This window comes from Erythrolamprus reginae, chromosome 1, assembly GCF_031021105.1.
Source record: "Erythrolamprus reginae isolate rEryReg1 chromosome 1, rEryReg1.hap1, whole genome shotgun sequence".
NCBI lineage: Eukaryota > Metazoa > Chordata > Lepidosauria > Squamata > Dipsadidae > Erythrolamprus > Erythrolamprus reginae.
The window spans coordinates 202,830,241-202,847,575 of NC_091950.1; the positions used below are offsets into that span (position 1 = coordinate 202,830,241).

The 17,335-nt window shown below is 41.1% G+C and overlaps 1 protein-coding gene across 1 annotated transcript; it reads left to right on the plus strand.

Moving 5' to 3' along the window:
• Window positions 1-687: 687 nt before the first annotated feature.
• On the plus strand, window positions 688-14,988 carry LOC139169874 (uncharacterized protein MCAP_0864-like). Its single transcript, XM_070756572.1, has 8 exons — window positions 688-726; window positions 11,084-11,160; window positions 11,918-11,980; window positions 12,368-12,394; window positions 12,564-12,628; window positions 12,814-12,951; window positions 13,092-13,232; window positions 14,847-14,988. The coding sequence occupies exons 2-8, from the start codon at window positions 11,104-11,106 to the stop codon at window positions 14,986-14,988; spliced, it is 633 nt and encodes a 210-aa protein (XP_070612673.1). The 5' UTR covers window positions 688-726; window positions 11,084-11,103.
• Window positions 14,989-17,335: the final 2,347 nt, after the last annotated feature.

Sequence of the window (17,335 nt, forward strand, 5' to 3'; positions counted from 1 at the left end):
CGGATTCCCTGGCTGTTTGGCCAGGGAGGCTTGGCCGAAACGGGCTGGAGACGCAGAGCCGAGCACGCCCCTTCCTCCCCGAAAGCCGCCGTCCGCCATTGCCAGCTCCGCTTCCCAGCTGAGAAGCGGAGCAGCTGCTACGAGGGGCATTTCACCTTCCCTCCCAGGCAAAAAGATGCCGGGGAGAGGGGCACGCCTTCCGCCTGAGAAGTCCGGCCCCATCATCCCAGAATGCCGGCATCTTTTTGCCTGGGAGGGAAGGTGAAATGCCCCTCGTAGCAGCTGCTCCGCTTCTCAGCTGGGAAGCGGAGCTGGCAATGGCGGACGGCGCGCGGGAGCGCGGGATACCCCAGCTCTGCTTCCCAGCTGAGAAGCGGAGCTAGGGTGTCCGCAAGCGCGCGCGCTCTTCGGGACACCCCCCCCTCCGCTTCTCAGCTGGGAAGCGGAGCTGGCAATGGCGGGCGAAGGACGGGCGGCGGTGGAAGTAAAAACACCATCTGCGCATGCGCAGATGGTGTTTTTACTTCCGCACCGCTACTTCGCGAAAAATCGATCATCGCGAGGGGTCCTGGAACGGAACCCTCGCGATGATCGAGGGATCACTGTAATTGAAAAATTAACAAGAGAAAAAGAAGAAATGAAAATGGAGAAAATCACGTTCCAAAACATTGACTTAATGGATAAAAATGAGCAGCTCTGCCGAGACTATTATGAATTGAAATGGAGGTGAGAAATTTTTAGATAGCCACCATAAACTTCCTGGTCCAGAATTTTGTATTAGGTTCTCCTTAACTTAGAAAATTCAGAAAAATCTCACATTATCCTTATTTTAGAAAAAAAAAGAATTATAGCTCATTATAATTTTACATCTATAAATCTAGTAGATAGCCTCATTCAACTCCCACTGCCCACCTATAGATATATACTTTAGGAATGAGAATTTCCTGACATCAAAGCAGTTACCATTATTTTTAACTAAGAATACTTTGTTGTTGGTCCAGTTCATAGCTTTTCGCACGCACATTCCAAGACACTAGTTCCCGTGTTCCCACAATCAGGAATTCCTTTGACCTGCTTGAGCTTTTTTCCCCATGCAGGTAGGTAGGAAAATTTCAATTGTGGGATGAAATCCTGTCAGCTTTTAAATGGATCCTACTGATCTTTTTAGAAAAACCTTCCAGATGAAATGTTGTTTTGAGGGATGGGATCAGATGCAGTTGTCCTTCTTCCTACATAAGGTAACTGGCATCCTGACAAACACATTCCTTGCTACAGTTAAAGTTAATTTGACTTTCCTTTGAAAAAAAGGGGAAATTTTTCCAGATTTATCCTGATCTGAAAATGCCCAGCATAATCGCCAGCACATTTTTGGGGCCCTGCCCATCTGCTCTGTGCACAGGATTAATTGCCATTGTTTTGGGTAGGACTAACTTTTCCTCCAGGGTCTCTGGTGGAGAAGGGATGTCCCAACTGCGTGAGATCTAGCCCCACCTGGCTGGCTCTTTAAGACCAAGAAAGCAGCCCTCTTGCAGGTCTAAATTGAGGTCCCCAACGAGATGAATTCTGTTTTAGCTCAGGGGTTGGAGAGAATCCGCCCAATGGAACAAGGCAGAAATGGACCTTTTTGGGGCCTTTTGGTAAGAATCTGCCTTCAAACTACTGAGTGCCACAAGATCCATCCAGGATGTGCCTTTGACTAGATTGACACAGCCACCTCACCTTCCAGCTGATAGGCCATCAGAAGTCGGGGCAGAGCCGAACTCAAACTTGGTATCTCTGAATCCCACTCACTTTCACGAGGGATCCCTCAACCTCTCACTCCTGGTTTCCACCAGGGAGCTCCTAGCAGCATTGCCAGCAGTGTCTTTCCTACAGAGAAATCATCCAGGCCACTGATTGTCCATGGGGAAGACCGGGGCACTCCGACACTTGCTTGGCATGCTGGGAAGATATCTTAAAGACAAGATTCCATCCTGAGCTCCCAATTTTTCCCAAAATCACTGGATCAAGTGGAAAAGAAGCCTTAAAGGAGGGCTCTTTAAACTTAGCAACTTTAAGACTTGTGGACTTCAACTCCCAGAGTCAGCTATGCTATGTCAGATATGGTGGCTGGAGAGTTCTGGGAGTTGAAGTCCACAAGTCTTAAAGCTGCCAAGTTTGAAGACCCCTGCCTTAAAGGAAAGAAATTACTGCACTTACAGGAGATTGTGGCTAGGAGGGGAGAAGACTCCCACCCTAGCAAACCTCACCTGGACTGCGGCCCCTTTCTAAAGATCCCGACTCATTCCGAGTGTCCTGTCCCCGCCCCCCATTGTAGCCTGCTAACAGGAGGAATCTCTTTCCTTGGGATGCTGCACAGCAGCCGCCACCTAGTGGTCCCTGCCTGCTACTGCAGCTTATCCTGCAAATCGGAGGGGAGATTAAAGGAAACGTTGCCGCCCACGCTCCCCAGGAATTACTATGGGAAACGTTCTCTTGCGCATGTTCCATTAGTCCTCTGACGCTACCGAGAAGGTTGGCTTCTTCTGGGCGTTCTGCGCATGATATAAGAAGACTTCCCGTTGGCTGGAGCGTGGGTGTGTCTCTGTGAGGAATATGCAATGCAAATTGGCCCGGAGCTCAATCCCTGATGGGAAGCATGGCAGGATGACTTGACCCCTTCCTCTCCCTGCTTTGAACTCCTCGGATGTGTGGAGCGCCCCCTGGACGTTGCGCACAGGAATTGTCATGACTTTCAGCCAGTCCTGGGGTAGAGCGGAATCAAACAGTCTTTCTGGATTTCCTCTTTGTTAATTGGGTGGTGTGGGGGGTGGAGAGTCTGCTGCTGCGTTAGTCCCCACTGAGGTGCGAAAATATGCCCCTCCCCCTGAGGAAGGAGCAGTGAATTTTCCCTTGCTGGCACAGCTGGTAGACTGGTCCTGGGGTGTGTGTGGGCATTGGTGTGGGTTTTATTAGGGATGTCTGGATTCTGTAGTGTAGTACAGGCTAGGGAGGATTGCTACTACCGGCTATTACCGGTGGGGTGTGCACGCAGCTTGGATTATCTCATTGTGCATGTGCATCCCCAGCATGATTTGGCTTCCGCGCATGGGCAGGAAGCAAAAAATGTGCTGAAATCTTGCAAGGGAACACGTGTATGTGTGTTTTTGGTGATTTTTAGATGCAAAAAATCACCAAAATCTTGCACGCATGTGCCTCTCCTCACAAGGTTTTGCTTGTCTGCACGAAGCAAAAAAAAATGCAAACAATTAAAGAAAAAAGATGGTGGTAGCCCATAGGACTGGCACCAGAGTGGTTGCCTGCAGGTTGCACAATTTGGTGGCTGCTATTGATGCGCAGTGGCAACCCATCCCTGAGTACAGGGTCTCCAACCTTGGCAACTTTTAAGACTTGTGGACATCAACTCCTAGAACTTCTCAGTCAATTTCAACTCTGGGAGTTGAAGTCCGCAAGTCTTAAAGTTGCCAAGGTTGGAAACCTCTGGTCTAGTATAGGTGTTGGAGGTTAGGCTAACTCTAATGTTCCCCTCCCCTTCTCTGTCTCTGTCTGTCTCTTTCTTTCTCACTGTCTCTCTCTCACACACACACAAAATGACAAATTGTACAGTAGAATTTTAATAACTAATAAATCTAAATGGCGTGCATTGTTATGTCCTTCTTCCATATCTGTAGGAATCCCAAAGTTTCTCTTCCTAGCTAGTACTTCAGTGGGAAGGAGATAGATGCAGTGAGGGGTTATCAAAATTTTTACTACCACACTGTGGGCTTGGCTTATGCATTTCAACATCTTTCAGTGCAAATTGGGTGTTCTGGGGTGGAGTTCCATTTTCGCTACCCCACTGCATCCCACCCCCCATCCGGGCAGTAGCCCACCCCTGATTATCTACTACATAAAGTGTATGTACACACATGCACACACAGCTCTTCTAAAATTATACATATTCAACCTAATTTATTGCGACAGGAAAAACATACCCAGAGCCCAGAAGGGAAAAAAGAAAAAAAAAATCAAAATTTTGCTACCGGTACTGAGTACCTGACCATACCCGTAGGAGCCCATCACTGGAGATAGGTGAACGTTATTACAGGTAATCCTCAACTTGTTACAGTTTGTTTAGTGATCCTATGGAAAGCTAGCACCCAACCCTGTCTTAGAAGAATGAAATATTTGGAGAAATATTTAAAAGGTAGAATATTATATTTCCCTAACGGAGAAACATGCTCTTGGAAAACAGCCCCCACCTTTCTTAATAGCCCCAGCAGGACTGGACCAGCCTATCTACAAGACAAAAGACCTTCAGCCTCAGTGATGCGATTAGCCCTCACAAAAGATCTAACCAAGGGCAAAATCATTCAGCCGTAATAGGACAAGCCCTTTCATTTCATTAGCAAGCTTCAACCAAGCCTGAGACTCAGATAACTTACAAAGTTAACTATGACTGCTGCATAACCTGGGAGTCTGACAAGCCAACAGAATACATTTCTTGCACAGGAACAGGAAGCTTAAGGGCCAGGCCCAAGAGAGGGTATAAATACCTCAATCTCTCTCCTCCATATGTTGCCCAGGACCTCAAACCCATGTGGTCCTGTTCACCAATAAACCATCTTTCCAATCAGCCTCCATGTTTCCAGTGTCTTTCTCCCCACTTGGAACTGAACCATCTGGATACAGTATTTTGCAGGGGGGAAAACACGCTGGGACATGCACACCGCATGCAAGAGAACCAAAGCTGCGTGTGCAGCACTCCGGTAGCTTTAATAATCGCAATCTGGCCCTGATTATGTCCACATGCCCATCACATCCCACACTGACTTCATGTTGGGGAAGTAGGGCAGGCCATGGCTACCTGCTTATTCGAATGTAACCACATTTTGTGGGTGGGGACACGAGGTTGACATTTGAAAAACAGTCTGGTTGCAAAATATCCATTTCTGACACAGAATTCAGTGTCATGTTCCGTCAGCTGCAGCAAAACATTCTTGTTTAAGGGATACATTCTCATGACATCACCTCCATCTCATTTCACTCTTTTTCTAGAAACTAAACAGACGATTTTAGTCGCTTTTTACCAAGTTGGCAGGCACTGTTACCTATAAGCTGCGCGGGTGCGCGCCCGCGCAGCCATTAAAAACCCTCTGTGCAGAAACGTTTGAAGTGGCGCAAAGCCACGCAGTCCCAGATCACTCACTTCTCCAGCCAGCAAAGCCGGCTGCCCAGGAAAGCGGACACTTTTTAAACGTGTGGTGGCACGTAGAACCATATCAGAGGGTACACAAGACATTGCCCTATGTCAGCTCCAGTGCGTGTGTGTGCGTTGGCCATCTGAAGCTAGGCTAGGGCTAGGGCTAGGGCTGGGCAGGAGCTCTAGGGCTGGGGCTGGGGCTAGTTTCCTGTTCTGTCCTGAGGGACTGATGTCATGTTACCTCATTACAGTTTCATATTGGTCATTTACTTTCATATTCAAAATCCATTCACACTACAAGAAGTCTTCACTTTTGTTCTTCATGTTTTACTATAGTTTTTTGATGTACCCAATTCTCAATGACTTCAACTTACTTCTATGTCTCTGACTGGCCTACTTACTTATTTATTTTTGCCCTTCTCTGCAGACTCAGGGTGGCTCACAACAAAATAGGTACAAAAATACAATGCATAAGAAATCTAAATTTAAAAATCAGATCTAAACCCCCAATACATTAAAACAAGAATCCACACTCATCCCATGTAGATTCCAATCCGTTGGCCGGAGCAAGGCATCACACTCAAAGGTGAGGTTTTAAAGCCTTGCGGAAGGCCAGGAGGGTGGGGGCAGTACGAATTCCTGGAAGGAGTTGATTCCAGAGAGCCAGGGATGCCAGAGAAGGCTCGTCTAATAGGCCCTGCCAGGCGGCATTGCCTAGCTGACGGGACATGGAGAAAGCAAACTCTGTGAGACCTAACCAGCCCCAACTCTCACTTCAACTTGGACGAAAGCATATTATTATGTCTTCTGCCGGGCTTCTCGTTGCGAACCCCCAATTAAGTCCAAAAAGAGAAATTCAAACACAGATGTTTGTAAAGGAACTATTATTATAATATTATATTATTATTATAATTATGCATACTTATTTTCTCCTCAGCCAACAACATGGCATGATTTGCATTCAAAAATACACATCCATTCATGTTGCCAATCAAACACGACATTATTCCCTCAATCTTGAAAAATTTGCTATGGAAGAAGGTTTAAATTATACATGAAAATTGATATGGAGGAGATTTTGTGAAAATTGAAACATTATGATCTAATTAATTTGATGTGATTAAGAATAGTAACAGGCTAAAATGTATATTGGCTAACAGTTTTCTTTCTTTCTTATCATATAAGTAATTGGAATAATTATTTTTTGTTCAGCTGTCAAATGGTAAGGAGGTGGCATTGGTTAATCTATGTATACCGAAATTGCAAAAATGATATACTACAATGTAACTTAAAATTAATGGTATCTTTTTTTCTATACACATGATTAGAGAAGGAAAATTTAAATTTAAAAATTACACCCCCCCAAAAGAAAAATTTACTAGCCTTTCCATTTATTATCGCGCTTATTTCCATCCTATACTGTTCTCATCGCACTCAGTAGCCAAACCTTTCCCTCTAAATGCAGTCCTCATTTAATGACCATTTATTTATTAACAGTTTAGGGTTATAATGAATAAGAGGATTTATGACTGGTCCTCAAGGTAGCAGTCATTGCAGTGTTCTTGCAATGAAATTACAATTGGGTGCTTGGCGCACAATTATGAGAGTTACAGCATCCTGCAATCCCGGGGGCGGGTTCTGAGTTTTTTTGATGCTAGTTCACTCCTTGCTGTGCGGGCGCTTCACACACGCATGCACAGTGCTAAAAAAACCAGCTTACGCGCATGCACAGAAGCAAAAAATAAGATGACAGAACCTGTGGCACCGAGAACTGGAGAAAAGGAGAGGAGAAGAGGAGGAAAGTAGGGAGAGGAGGAAATGAAAGAGGAAAGAAGGAAGGATAATTTTAATTGTAAACGGGGGATAAAATTAATTTTAAAAATTAATTGAGCTGGTATTTTAGAAATAGGCTAAATTCGGATCCCCCATCAGAATCAAAACTGCTGAAACCATTTCAGAGGTGGGACTCTCAGCCAAAAAGCAGATGAGGTTATCATGTATATGAGGAGCCATGGCGATTCTAGGACAAAGGTTTGCCTTAATAGGATAAGTCATGAAACACTCATTGTGATAATTGACTGCTACATACATATATATATCCAAGATCCCAATCCTTGTGCTGAGGGTGTTTAGTTGAGGAGTGGAGGAGTGGAGGCGTTGAGTAGTTGAGGAGTTGAGTTGAGTTGAGTTGAGTTGAGTGGAGGAGTGGAGGAGTGGAGGAGTGGAGGAGTGGAGGAGTGGAGGAGTGGAGGAGTGGAGGAGTGGAGGAGTGGAGGAGTGGAGGAGTGGAGGAGTGGAGGAGTGGAGGAGTGGAGGAGTGGAGGAGTGGAGGAGTGGAGGAGTGGAGGAGTGGAGGAGTGGAGGGATGGAGGAGTGGAGGAGTGTAGGAGCGGAGGGGCGGAGGGGCGGAGGGGCGGAGGGGCGGAGGGGCGGAGGGGTGGAGGGGCGGAGGAGCGGAGGGGCGGAGGGGCGGAGGAGCGGAGGGGCGGAGGGGCGGAGGGGTGGACGGGTGGACGGGTGGACGGGTGGACGGGTGGACGGGTGGAGGGGTGGACGTGCTGAGGATCTGAAGTGTGGAATTGCTGAAGTGCTAAGGCGTGAAAGACCTGAGGATCCTGGTAAGGACACAGTTTTGGAAGAATGACCCAGTGGGTCCCACTTTTAGAGAAAGCACTGAGATGTCATTTCCCATCTTGCACCAAGCCTTGATGACACGTTTGCATTCAGCATTTAGTTTGTACATCGAAACTGAGAGGCAGACTTCTTGGTGAATGTGTATAAAATTCTGTTGCTAATCCTGTTGCCAATCCCCATTTTAAAGGCAGATAAATTATAGACTAAATATAGAATACCAAAAAGACATCTGCTATTTGTTGACCTGCATTCTGATCAAACTTTGGAGAGAAAAAGCTGCATATATAAATAGTTGAGCTTGTGATTCATATGAAGCTCTCATCACTATTGCAAATTTTGTTAAGGCAATTGTGATGTCACGCAACCTCACAAAAAGGGTACTGTGAGAAAGCAGCTTGTTGGCCTACTTTGGCAGATTGGCATTTGGGAACAAAGTGAGAACTTTTCCCACACACTAAATCAAAAACATTACCTCTAGAAATTGTTTTGAATATTTCGTGTCTGTTCTGCTATGAAAGAGAAAAATATTCTTTGAATTGAAAGGCTCTTCATGGGGAACATTCACAGCCAAGTACTATGATAGATCCATGATAGTTCAGCAGGTCCATGGTTACATCCCCTACACAGAAGGATTCACATTTTTTAAACCATGTTACTGTTGATGTTTCCTTTTACAATCTGTTAATGTTTTATTTCACTTAGTTACCAAGTATTGCCTTTAGGTAAGGCAAGCCACATATAAATAGAAAATGTGTTTCAGCAGACACTGAAGTCTGCAGGAGATACGCAGATAGGCCGATGGGAGATGGTCTTTTCCTGCATCATCTCCAGAGTTTACAAGGCAGTCTTGAGGCAGCTGCATTTGGCTACAGCTCTGTCTTTATAAAATCCATAGAACACTTATTTTAGTATGGTCTTTAGGGGCCCATGTTGTTATGGTTTAGATTTTAATTTACCAGTCACATTTTTCATTATTGTGTCTATTCGTCTAGATCTTTTAGGACAGAAATATTATTTATTTGCTTATCTTTTTATGTTACTTATGTTCAACACTTGTCCTAAAGGAAAGGTAGCCAGATTTTAACATTGGTAAAGCAGGACACCATTGACCGGGGGTGTTTCTTGATTAAAAATTTGGTCTATATGGAGCAACAAAAAGTTTCATAGAACACGAAAATAGTATTGCAATATATATATTTTAATTTTAAGTACAATTTACAAATATAATACATTAAAAAGTTATGCATAGTATTATTTTATTCTTTGCCATATTTAATGCCATATAATGCTCGCTACTATTTCAGCCATTATTTTCTTCTTTATTTTCCTGTATGTTCTGGAACCTCAGAAAGAAAGCAGGTTTTTCAAGTTCCGTGCTAAGTAAAACTTCTTCCATATTTTTAATAGTTGTCATCCTGTTAGTTTCTGTTTCTTGCATTTTTGCCTCCATCTTTTCACTCTTCTCTTCTATTTCTTTTATTTTTGGCTCATTCTTTGATAATGTTTATTGAATAGACTCTATTTTCCCATCCATTTTGACTACTCTATCCTCTACTCTTTTAATATTACCCCTCATATCTTCCATGTTTTCTGTCATCTTTTCATAATTTTGATTGATTGATTGATTGCTGCATCCTTACCATGGATTGGAATGTAGTCGCTGAAGACATCAACATTTTACTACATTCCAATACAAAACTGGCAAAAAGCCAGTTTTAAATTAAATATTTTAAATATTTCCAGAATATAACTCCAATTAACCATATACTTCTATTATATTTATTTAAACTATTTAAAAAAAGAGTTGCTATGTGTCAGGTTTGTCTATTAATATCTCTGCCTCTCAAATATTGAATAGTTAATGTAATTAAAAATTAAAGATCTAATAATTAATAATAATAAGAAGCAAGCAATCTATCACTATAGTAGGTAATAAAGTAAATCAATCAATGACAGTTCATTTACAAAGCAATGTTAAATAAAGTAGCCAATAAATAGTTAAGTAATTTTGATTAATCAGGTTTGATCAGTATTAATATTAATTCTATATTTAATATGGAATCAATTGTAAATGAATTTCAGAAGAGGAAAGAGAGAAATAGGAATTAGGATATACCTAGACAGTTTTACATTGATTATTAAATAAGATCAGTTTTGAACTCTTAATGTTATTAAGTTAGTTAAGAACCCAATTGTCTTCTAATTAATGTATCAGTCTGACCCAATCCTAAATTAATTCAACAATGTTCCTTATTGGTCGTCAAGTTGCTTATAGTTCTAATCCGTTTATATCCAAATTAATAAACCCACTGAGCAGGTGATACTCCCTTTATTTTCAGCATGGGGCTTCCAGTTTGCCTAGTCACCTCTAAGTCTTCTGTTCTTTCAACTTGCACAAAACTTCATATACATTCAAAAACACCACCTTGCCCTTTGCTATTCAAACAGCTCGTCCGGAATGATTCCCAAGTAGGTCTAAATCTGGTATTAGGAGGAGGGAGTCTGTGGCTGGTCTCCTATCTCCGAGCTCTGATTTCCGATCTCCAATCACCCGTCCGCCACTTCAACTCTTTCTCCTCACCCATCTTTCAAGTCCTCACTGTTCCTGATGAAATGCAATGACTGCTGCGTTGCCCCTTGGAACTCCCGATCAAATCAAATACAATCAAATCAATCCAACCAGACAGCATCAAGGGCTCCTCTCTCCAAGTCATTCTACTATTACCACCTCTCACTCCGAACCTTCCCACAAATCTGCAATCCCCATCCGTTTTAGTCCCTTATTTGGCTTATTTTGGCTGTTATTTCTTGCTTCCCTTTTAAGTGTCAGGTAGCTGCATCAGCTGTGGTCCTGAGGGTATTTCTCACTCTCTGGGGGATCACCTTAACGCCACAGGAAGTTCCTCTTTAAGTTGTGGAGGCTCTCCAAGCTGCAACCAAAAAAGCTCAAAAGCAGAGAACAGACCTGGAGTTCACTGGAGGCTGCCCTGCCATGATGCGATGTCAAGTTGGAAGTAAAAAAAAAATAATCAGGACTTTTTAAAAATGCTGCGGGATGTGGGACAAATTGTTAAAAATTGGGACTGTCCTGCCCAAAAGTGGGACATCTGGTCACCTTACCTAAAGGATCAGAGTAGAGGAATTAGAGGGCAAATATAATTTTAAAATTATGTGCTATTCTGGACACTGTCTCAAGTTTAGATTCCAATTTTGGAAATAAAAATGTCAAGGCTGTTCTGCATTCTCACCTATTACTTTGTCTTCTAGTCTCCATTACTGATTTTGCGATGGAAAACAATTTGTTGACAAAATTAAGAGAAAAGATGAAACGTCTCGAAAGGGAGGTAAGAGAAAACATTTGTTCATACGCTGTCACAGTAAATGTGTGATGAAACATATAGAAATTTTAGGCAGGTAGCTAGGTAGCTAGGTAGGGATAGATAGATAGTATATATATAGAGAGAGAGACAGACAGACAGTCAATCAGACAGACATATAGATAGAAAGAACAGTAGGTAGTTGGAGAAACACAGATAGACAGACAGATAGAATATGAATTGTGATTTCTGTTTATCCTCAGTTGACCGTTTAGGTTTTTGTTTTGACCTTTGAAATACATAGTTAGCTTGCATTAGCAACCCAAGAAAGCCAGTTTGGTATCGTGGTTAAGGCATCACCCTGCGCACCCAGAGACCGACATTCCTTGCCCCACTTTAGGCACAAAGCCAAGTGGGTGACCCTGACCCAGTCACCTTTTCTTTCCCTAGAAAGGAGGCAACACCAAACCACATCTGAAAAATCTTGTTAGGAAAACAGCAGGAACTCATCCAACCGAGAAGAGACTGGACTTTCCTTTTTCTTTGCTTGGAGTTTTTTTGAAAATTTTTAGACCGTAATCCAAGAAGTTTCTTCAGTTTTGGAAGAATAGTAAAATGTTATTTTTTTCAGTAGTGTGAATTTCCAGGCATGTGTCAAAGATTAGATGGCAGAGATATAGTTGGTACCCCAGATTTTAAGAGGAAACAATGTTTAATATCATTTAGAATTGTTGATAGAAAAATTAGTGTCTCTAATCACTGTCAATTTGCTTTTTAAAAATAGGATATTTTGTCTCCGGATGAAGAAAGTTCGAGACTTCCTCTTCTAGCACAAAGACATGCTGAGGTATATAATGTATACTTGCAGCTCACCTTAGAATATAATTATGAGAAAAATGAAAATAAATGATTTTTTCACAATTGGTAATGGTTAATAATGCATGTGCAGCATATTTTATGTAGTATATATGTTCGCTTTATATTTCTATTGCATATATGAAATCCATACACACATCTATACAGACTAGTTTATTTGTAATTTCTGTAAAAGAATGGCAATTATCAGAGCTCATGCTAATTCTTGGTCGGTTCCTTCGTTGCTACATTAGCTAGCTTCTTTGGCCACATACAATACCAATAGCAGTGAAATAAAATTTAGATGATTCATAATTGTTTTGAACCACTGTGTTTTACATTTCCTAAAGAAATTAACTAAGACTATTTTTTTTTCTAGCCCAGCATAAAGTTGCGTTCCCATCAGGTAAGCAATCTAGTACATAAGGAACCTGTTGAGTGTGCATGACCGAGATATAGTTCATATCATAAAAAGAGGGGGGAAAGCCCAGTGTGACTGATTGGGTAGTGAGGGGTAGCAAGTGGGCTGCTACGGAAATATATTCCTGACTTATGATCTATTTTGGCTTCTCTAGATTGTTCAGACAAAAGCGCAAAGATCTGATGCTGATTTGAACAGAGTGAAGGAGCAGAATTATATGTAAGTCTTCACATAGTTCATCAAATCTTTGCACAATCCTCTTAAGTTCACCCTGTCTGTATGACATTCATAATTTCATAAGGTATTTTTAATGTGTATTTAATAAAAAATGAATAAAAAGGTTGATAATTCAAGTAAAAAAAAAACCTGGGGGCTAATTTCTCTCTGGTCTTCATTATTTGCAGCATGACAATGAAAATTTCTAAACTGCTGACTGAAAAAAATGAATTAGAAATAAAAAATAATGAACTTTTTGAGGAAAATAAGAAACTTTGCAAAGAAAAAAATGAAATTTCGGAAGACTTTGAAGAAAAGTTGAGGAGGTGAGAAAATTTTAGATAGCAACCCTGACTTTCTCATCGTTTCTTCAATATTTCAATTAGTTTTAATTTTAAACAAGTTTTACAATTTGAGTAAAAAAACCTAAGGGGGCTAACTTCACTCTGCTCTTGATATTTTACAGGAAAATTACTTCGGAGAAAGAAGACGAGATTCAAAAAATTATAAAAGAAAATGAAACTCTCAGCACAAAAATTAAAAAAGATGCCATGGAGAAATTAGAGCTCCTCCACAAAATTAATGAGTTGAAAGAAGAACTGCATAGGTGAGAAATGTTTATTTTTATTTTATTTATTTTATTTATTGGATTTATATGCCGTCCCTCTCTAAGGACTCGGGGTGGCTTACAACATATAAAAACATATACAATAGAAATACAATAGCAAATCCAATTAAATTAAAACTATAGAGACAATCTAAAAACCCCAATTATATTAAAAATCAGTCATACCCATTCAAACAACAGCCATACAAACATTTCGTCGGCCAGGGGGACTGAGATCTAACTGCCCCAAGCCTGGTGGCATAAATGAAGTGGGGGGGGGGCAGAGCGAATCTCCAGGAGGAGCTGATTCAGAAGCCCCCACAGAAAAAGCTCTTCACCTACGCACCACCAAATGACATTGTCTAGTTGATGAGACCTGGAGAAGGCCAACTCTGTGGGACCTCACCAATTGCTGGGATTGATGCGGCAGAAGGCGGTCCCACAAGTACCGCCAAGTACCGACGCCATGTATGGCTTTATAGATCATTACCAACACTTTGAATTGTGTCCAGAAACCAATCAGCAATCAATGCAATCCACGTAGTGTTGGAGAAAGAGGGGCATGTCTAGGAATGCCCATGACCATTTGCACGGCCACATTTTGCACAATTTTAATTTTCCAACCACTCTTCAAAGGTAGCCCCATGTAGAGAGCATTGCAGTAGTTGAATCTCAAGGTGATAAAGGCATGAGCGACTGTGAGTAGAGACTCCCGGTCCAAATAAGGAGGATTGAAGCCTTGAAATCAAGCCGTAGCAGAAAATGATCTGACCATGACAAAGGCAACATATTTAAGACCCTTAATTTCAGATCATTGCTCAACTGCTCTGTGGGGAATACCATGTCAGGAGCATGCCCCCCTCATGAGTTGCACCCTAAATTACTTCAGTCAGGTCCAACTCCTACACCAATCCAGAGGATTCTCCGAGCAACAGGTTAATGTCCACCAAGACAATAAGCTTGGGGAACTCCACTGCCAGCCCAGCTACCTCCTTGAGTAGCGCAGGCAGGGCTGTTGACATGCAGCTGGGAGGCAGGTACATGAGCAACAAGCCCAACTGAACCCCTAGGTCCAACTTCACAAAGAGGGACTCACAATCCGTAATCTCAGGAGCAGCGAGCCTGTGTAGGCTGAAGGTCTTTTTCACTATAATAGCCACTCATCCCCCCACCTTCCCTGGGGTCGTGGCTGGTGCCACACCTGCAACCCAGCTGGGCACATTTCAGAGAGAGGGACTCCTCCTTCTGGGCCCAGCCAGATCTCAGTAACACATGTCAGGTCAGCCTCCTCATCTAGGAGTAAATCCTGGATGAGGGGAGCTTTATTTACAACTGACCTGGCATTGAATATCAACAGCCTGAGCCTAAGGTCCGAGATTCGCTTGTCGCCAGTACCCCGAGCTAAGCTCATGGGGCCAGAACAAGGGATTGCTTTCAAGCAGTGAGCTCTTGTTCCCCGAGAGCCGCCTACCCCATGTCTCCCAACATATCTGCCTTTCCCCAGCAAAACCGGGATATTCCGGCCCTGTGCCACCCTAGATATGGGCTCCTCCACTCCTCCCGCCTCTATATTGCAAGAGGACTAATATCTCTCTGGTCCTTATTATGTTACAGGAAAACGCTAGTATTGGAAAATTTTACAATAGAAAAAGAACAAATGAAAAGGAAAATCGAGAAACTCAAGCGTGTATGTGCTGAAGTGCTAAGGCGTGAAAGACCTGAGGATCCTGGTAAGGACACAGTTTTGGAAGAATGACCCAGTGGGTCCCACTTTTAGAGAAAGCACTGAGATGTCATTTCCCATCTTGCACCAAGCCTTAATGACACGTTTGCATTCAGTATTTAGTTTTTACATCGAAACTGAGAGGCAGACTTCTTGGTAAATGTCTATAAAATTCTGTTGCTAATCCTGTTGCCAATCCCCATTTTAAAGGCAGATAAATTATAGACTAAATATAGAATACCAAAAAGACATCTGCTATTTGTTGACCTGCATTCTGATCAAACTTTGGAGAAAAAAACCCTGCATATATAAATAGTTGAGCTTGTGATTCATATGAAGCTCTCATCACTATTGCAAATTTTGTTAAAGCAGTTGTGATCTCATGCAACCGCACAAAAAGGGTACTGTGAGAAAGCAGCTTGTTTGGCAGATTGGCATTTGGGAACAAAGTGAGAACTTTTCCCACACACTAAATCAAAAACATTACCTCTAGAAATTGTTTTGAATATTTCGTGTCTGTTCTGCTATGAAAGAGAAAAATATTCTTTGAATTGAAAGGCTCTTCATGGGGAACATTCACAGCCAAGTACTATGATAGATCCATGATAGTTCAGCAGGTCCATGGTTACATCCCCTACACAGAAGGATTCACATTTTTTAAACCATGTTACTGTTGATGTTTCCTTTTACAATCTGTTAATGTTTTATTTCACTTAGTTACCAAGTATTGCCTTTAGGTAAGGCAAGCCACATATAAATAGAAAATGTGTTTCAGCAGACACTGAAGTCTGCAGGAGATACGCAGAAACTCCGCTGCTCTTGAGAGTGAACTATTAGGCCGATGGGAGATGGTCTTTTCCTGCATCATCTCCAGAGTTTACAAGGCAGTCTTGAGGCAGCTGCATTTGGCTACAGCTCTGTCTTTATAAAATCCATAGAACACTTATTTTAGTATGGTCTTTAGGGGCCCATGTTGTTATGGTTTAGATTTTAATTTACCAGTCACATTTTTCATTATTGTGTCTATTCGTCTAGATCTTTTAGGACAGAAATATTATTTATTTGCTTATCTTTTTATGTTACTTGTGTTCAACACTTGTCCTAAAGGAAAGGTAGCCAGATTTTAACATTGGTAAAGCAGGACACCATTGACCGGGGGTGTTTCTTGATTAAAAATTTGGTCTATATGGAGCAACAAAAAGTTTCATAGAACACGAAAATAGTATTGCAATATATATATTTTAATTTTAAGTACAATTTACAAATATAATACATTAAAAAGTTATGCATAGTATTATTTTATTCTTTGCCATATTTAATGCCATATAATGCTCGCTACTATTTCAGCCATTATTTTCTTCTTTATTTTCCTGTATGTTCTGGAACCTCAGAAAGAAAGCAGGTTTTTCAAGTTCCGTGCTAAGTAAAACTTCTTCCATATTTTTAATAGTTGTCATCCTGTTAGTTTCTGTTTCTTGCATTTTTGCCTCCATCTTTTCACTCTTCTCTTCTATTTCTTTTATTTTTGGCTCATTCTTTGATAATGTTTATTGAATAGACTCTATTTTCCCATCCATTTTGACTACTATATCCTCTACTCTTTTAATATTACCCCTCATATCTTACATGTTTCTGTCATCTTTTCATAATTTTGATTGATTGATTGCTGCATCCTTACCATGGATTGGAATGTAGTCGCTGAAGACATCGACATTTTACTACATTCCAATACAAAACTGGCAAAAAGCCAGTTTTAAATTAAATATTTTAAATATTTCCAGAATATAACTCCAATTAACCATATACTTCTATTATATTTATTTAAACTATTTAAAAAAAGAGTTGCTATGTGTCAGGTTTGTCTATTAATATCTCTGCCCCTCAAATATTGAATAGTTAATGTAATTAAAAATTAAAGATCTAATAATTAATAATAATAATAACAAGCAAGCAATCTATCACTACAGTAGGTAATAAAGCAAATCAATCAATAACAGTTCATTTACAAACCAATGTTAAATAAAGTAGCCAATAAATAGTTAAGTAATTTTGATTAATCAGGTTTGATCAGTATTAATATTAATTCTATATTTAATATGGAATCAATTGTAAATGAATATCAGAAGAGGAAAGAGAGAAATAGGAATTAGGATATACCTAGACAGTTTTACATTGATTATTAAATAAGATCAGTTTTGAACTCTTAATGTTATTAAGTTAGTTAAGAACCCAATTGTCTTCTAATTAATGTATCAGTCTGACCCAATCCTAAATTAATTCAACAATGTTCCTTATTGGTCATCAAGTTGCTTATAGTTCTAATCCGTTTATATCCAAATTAATAAACCCGCTGAGCTGGTGATACTCCCTTTATTTTCAG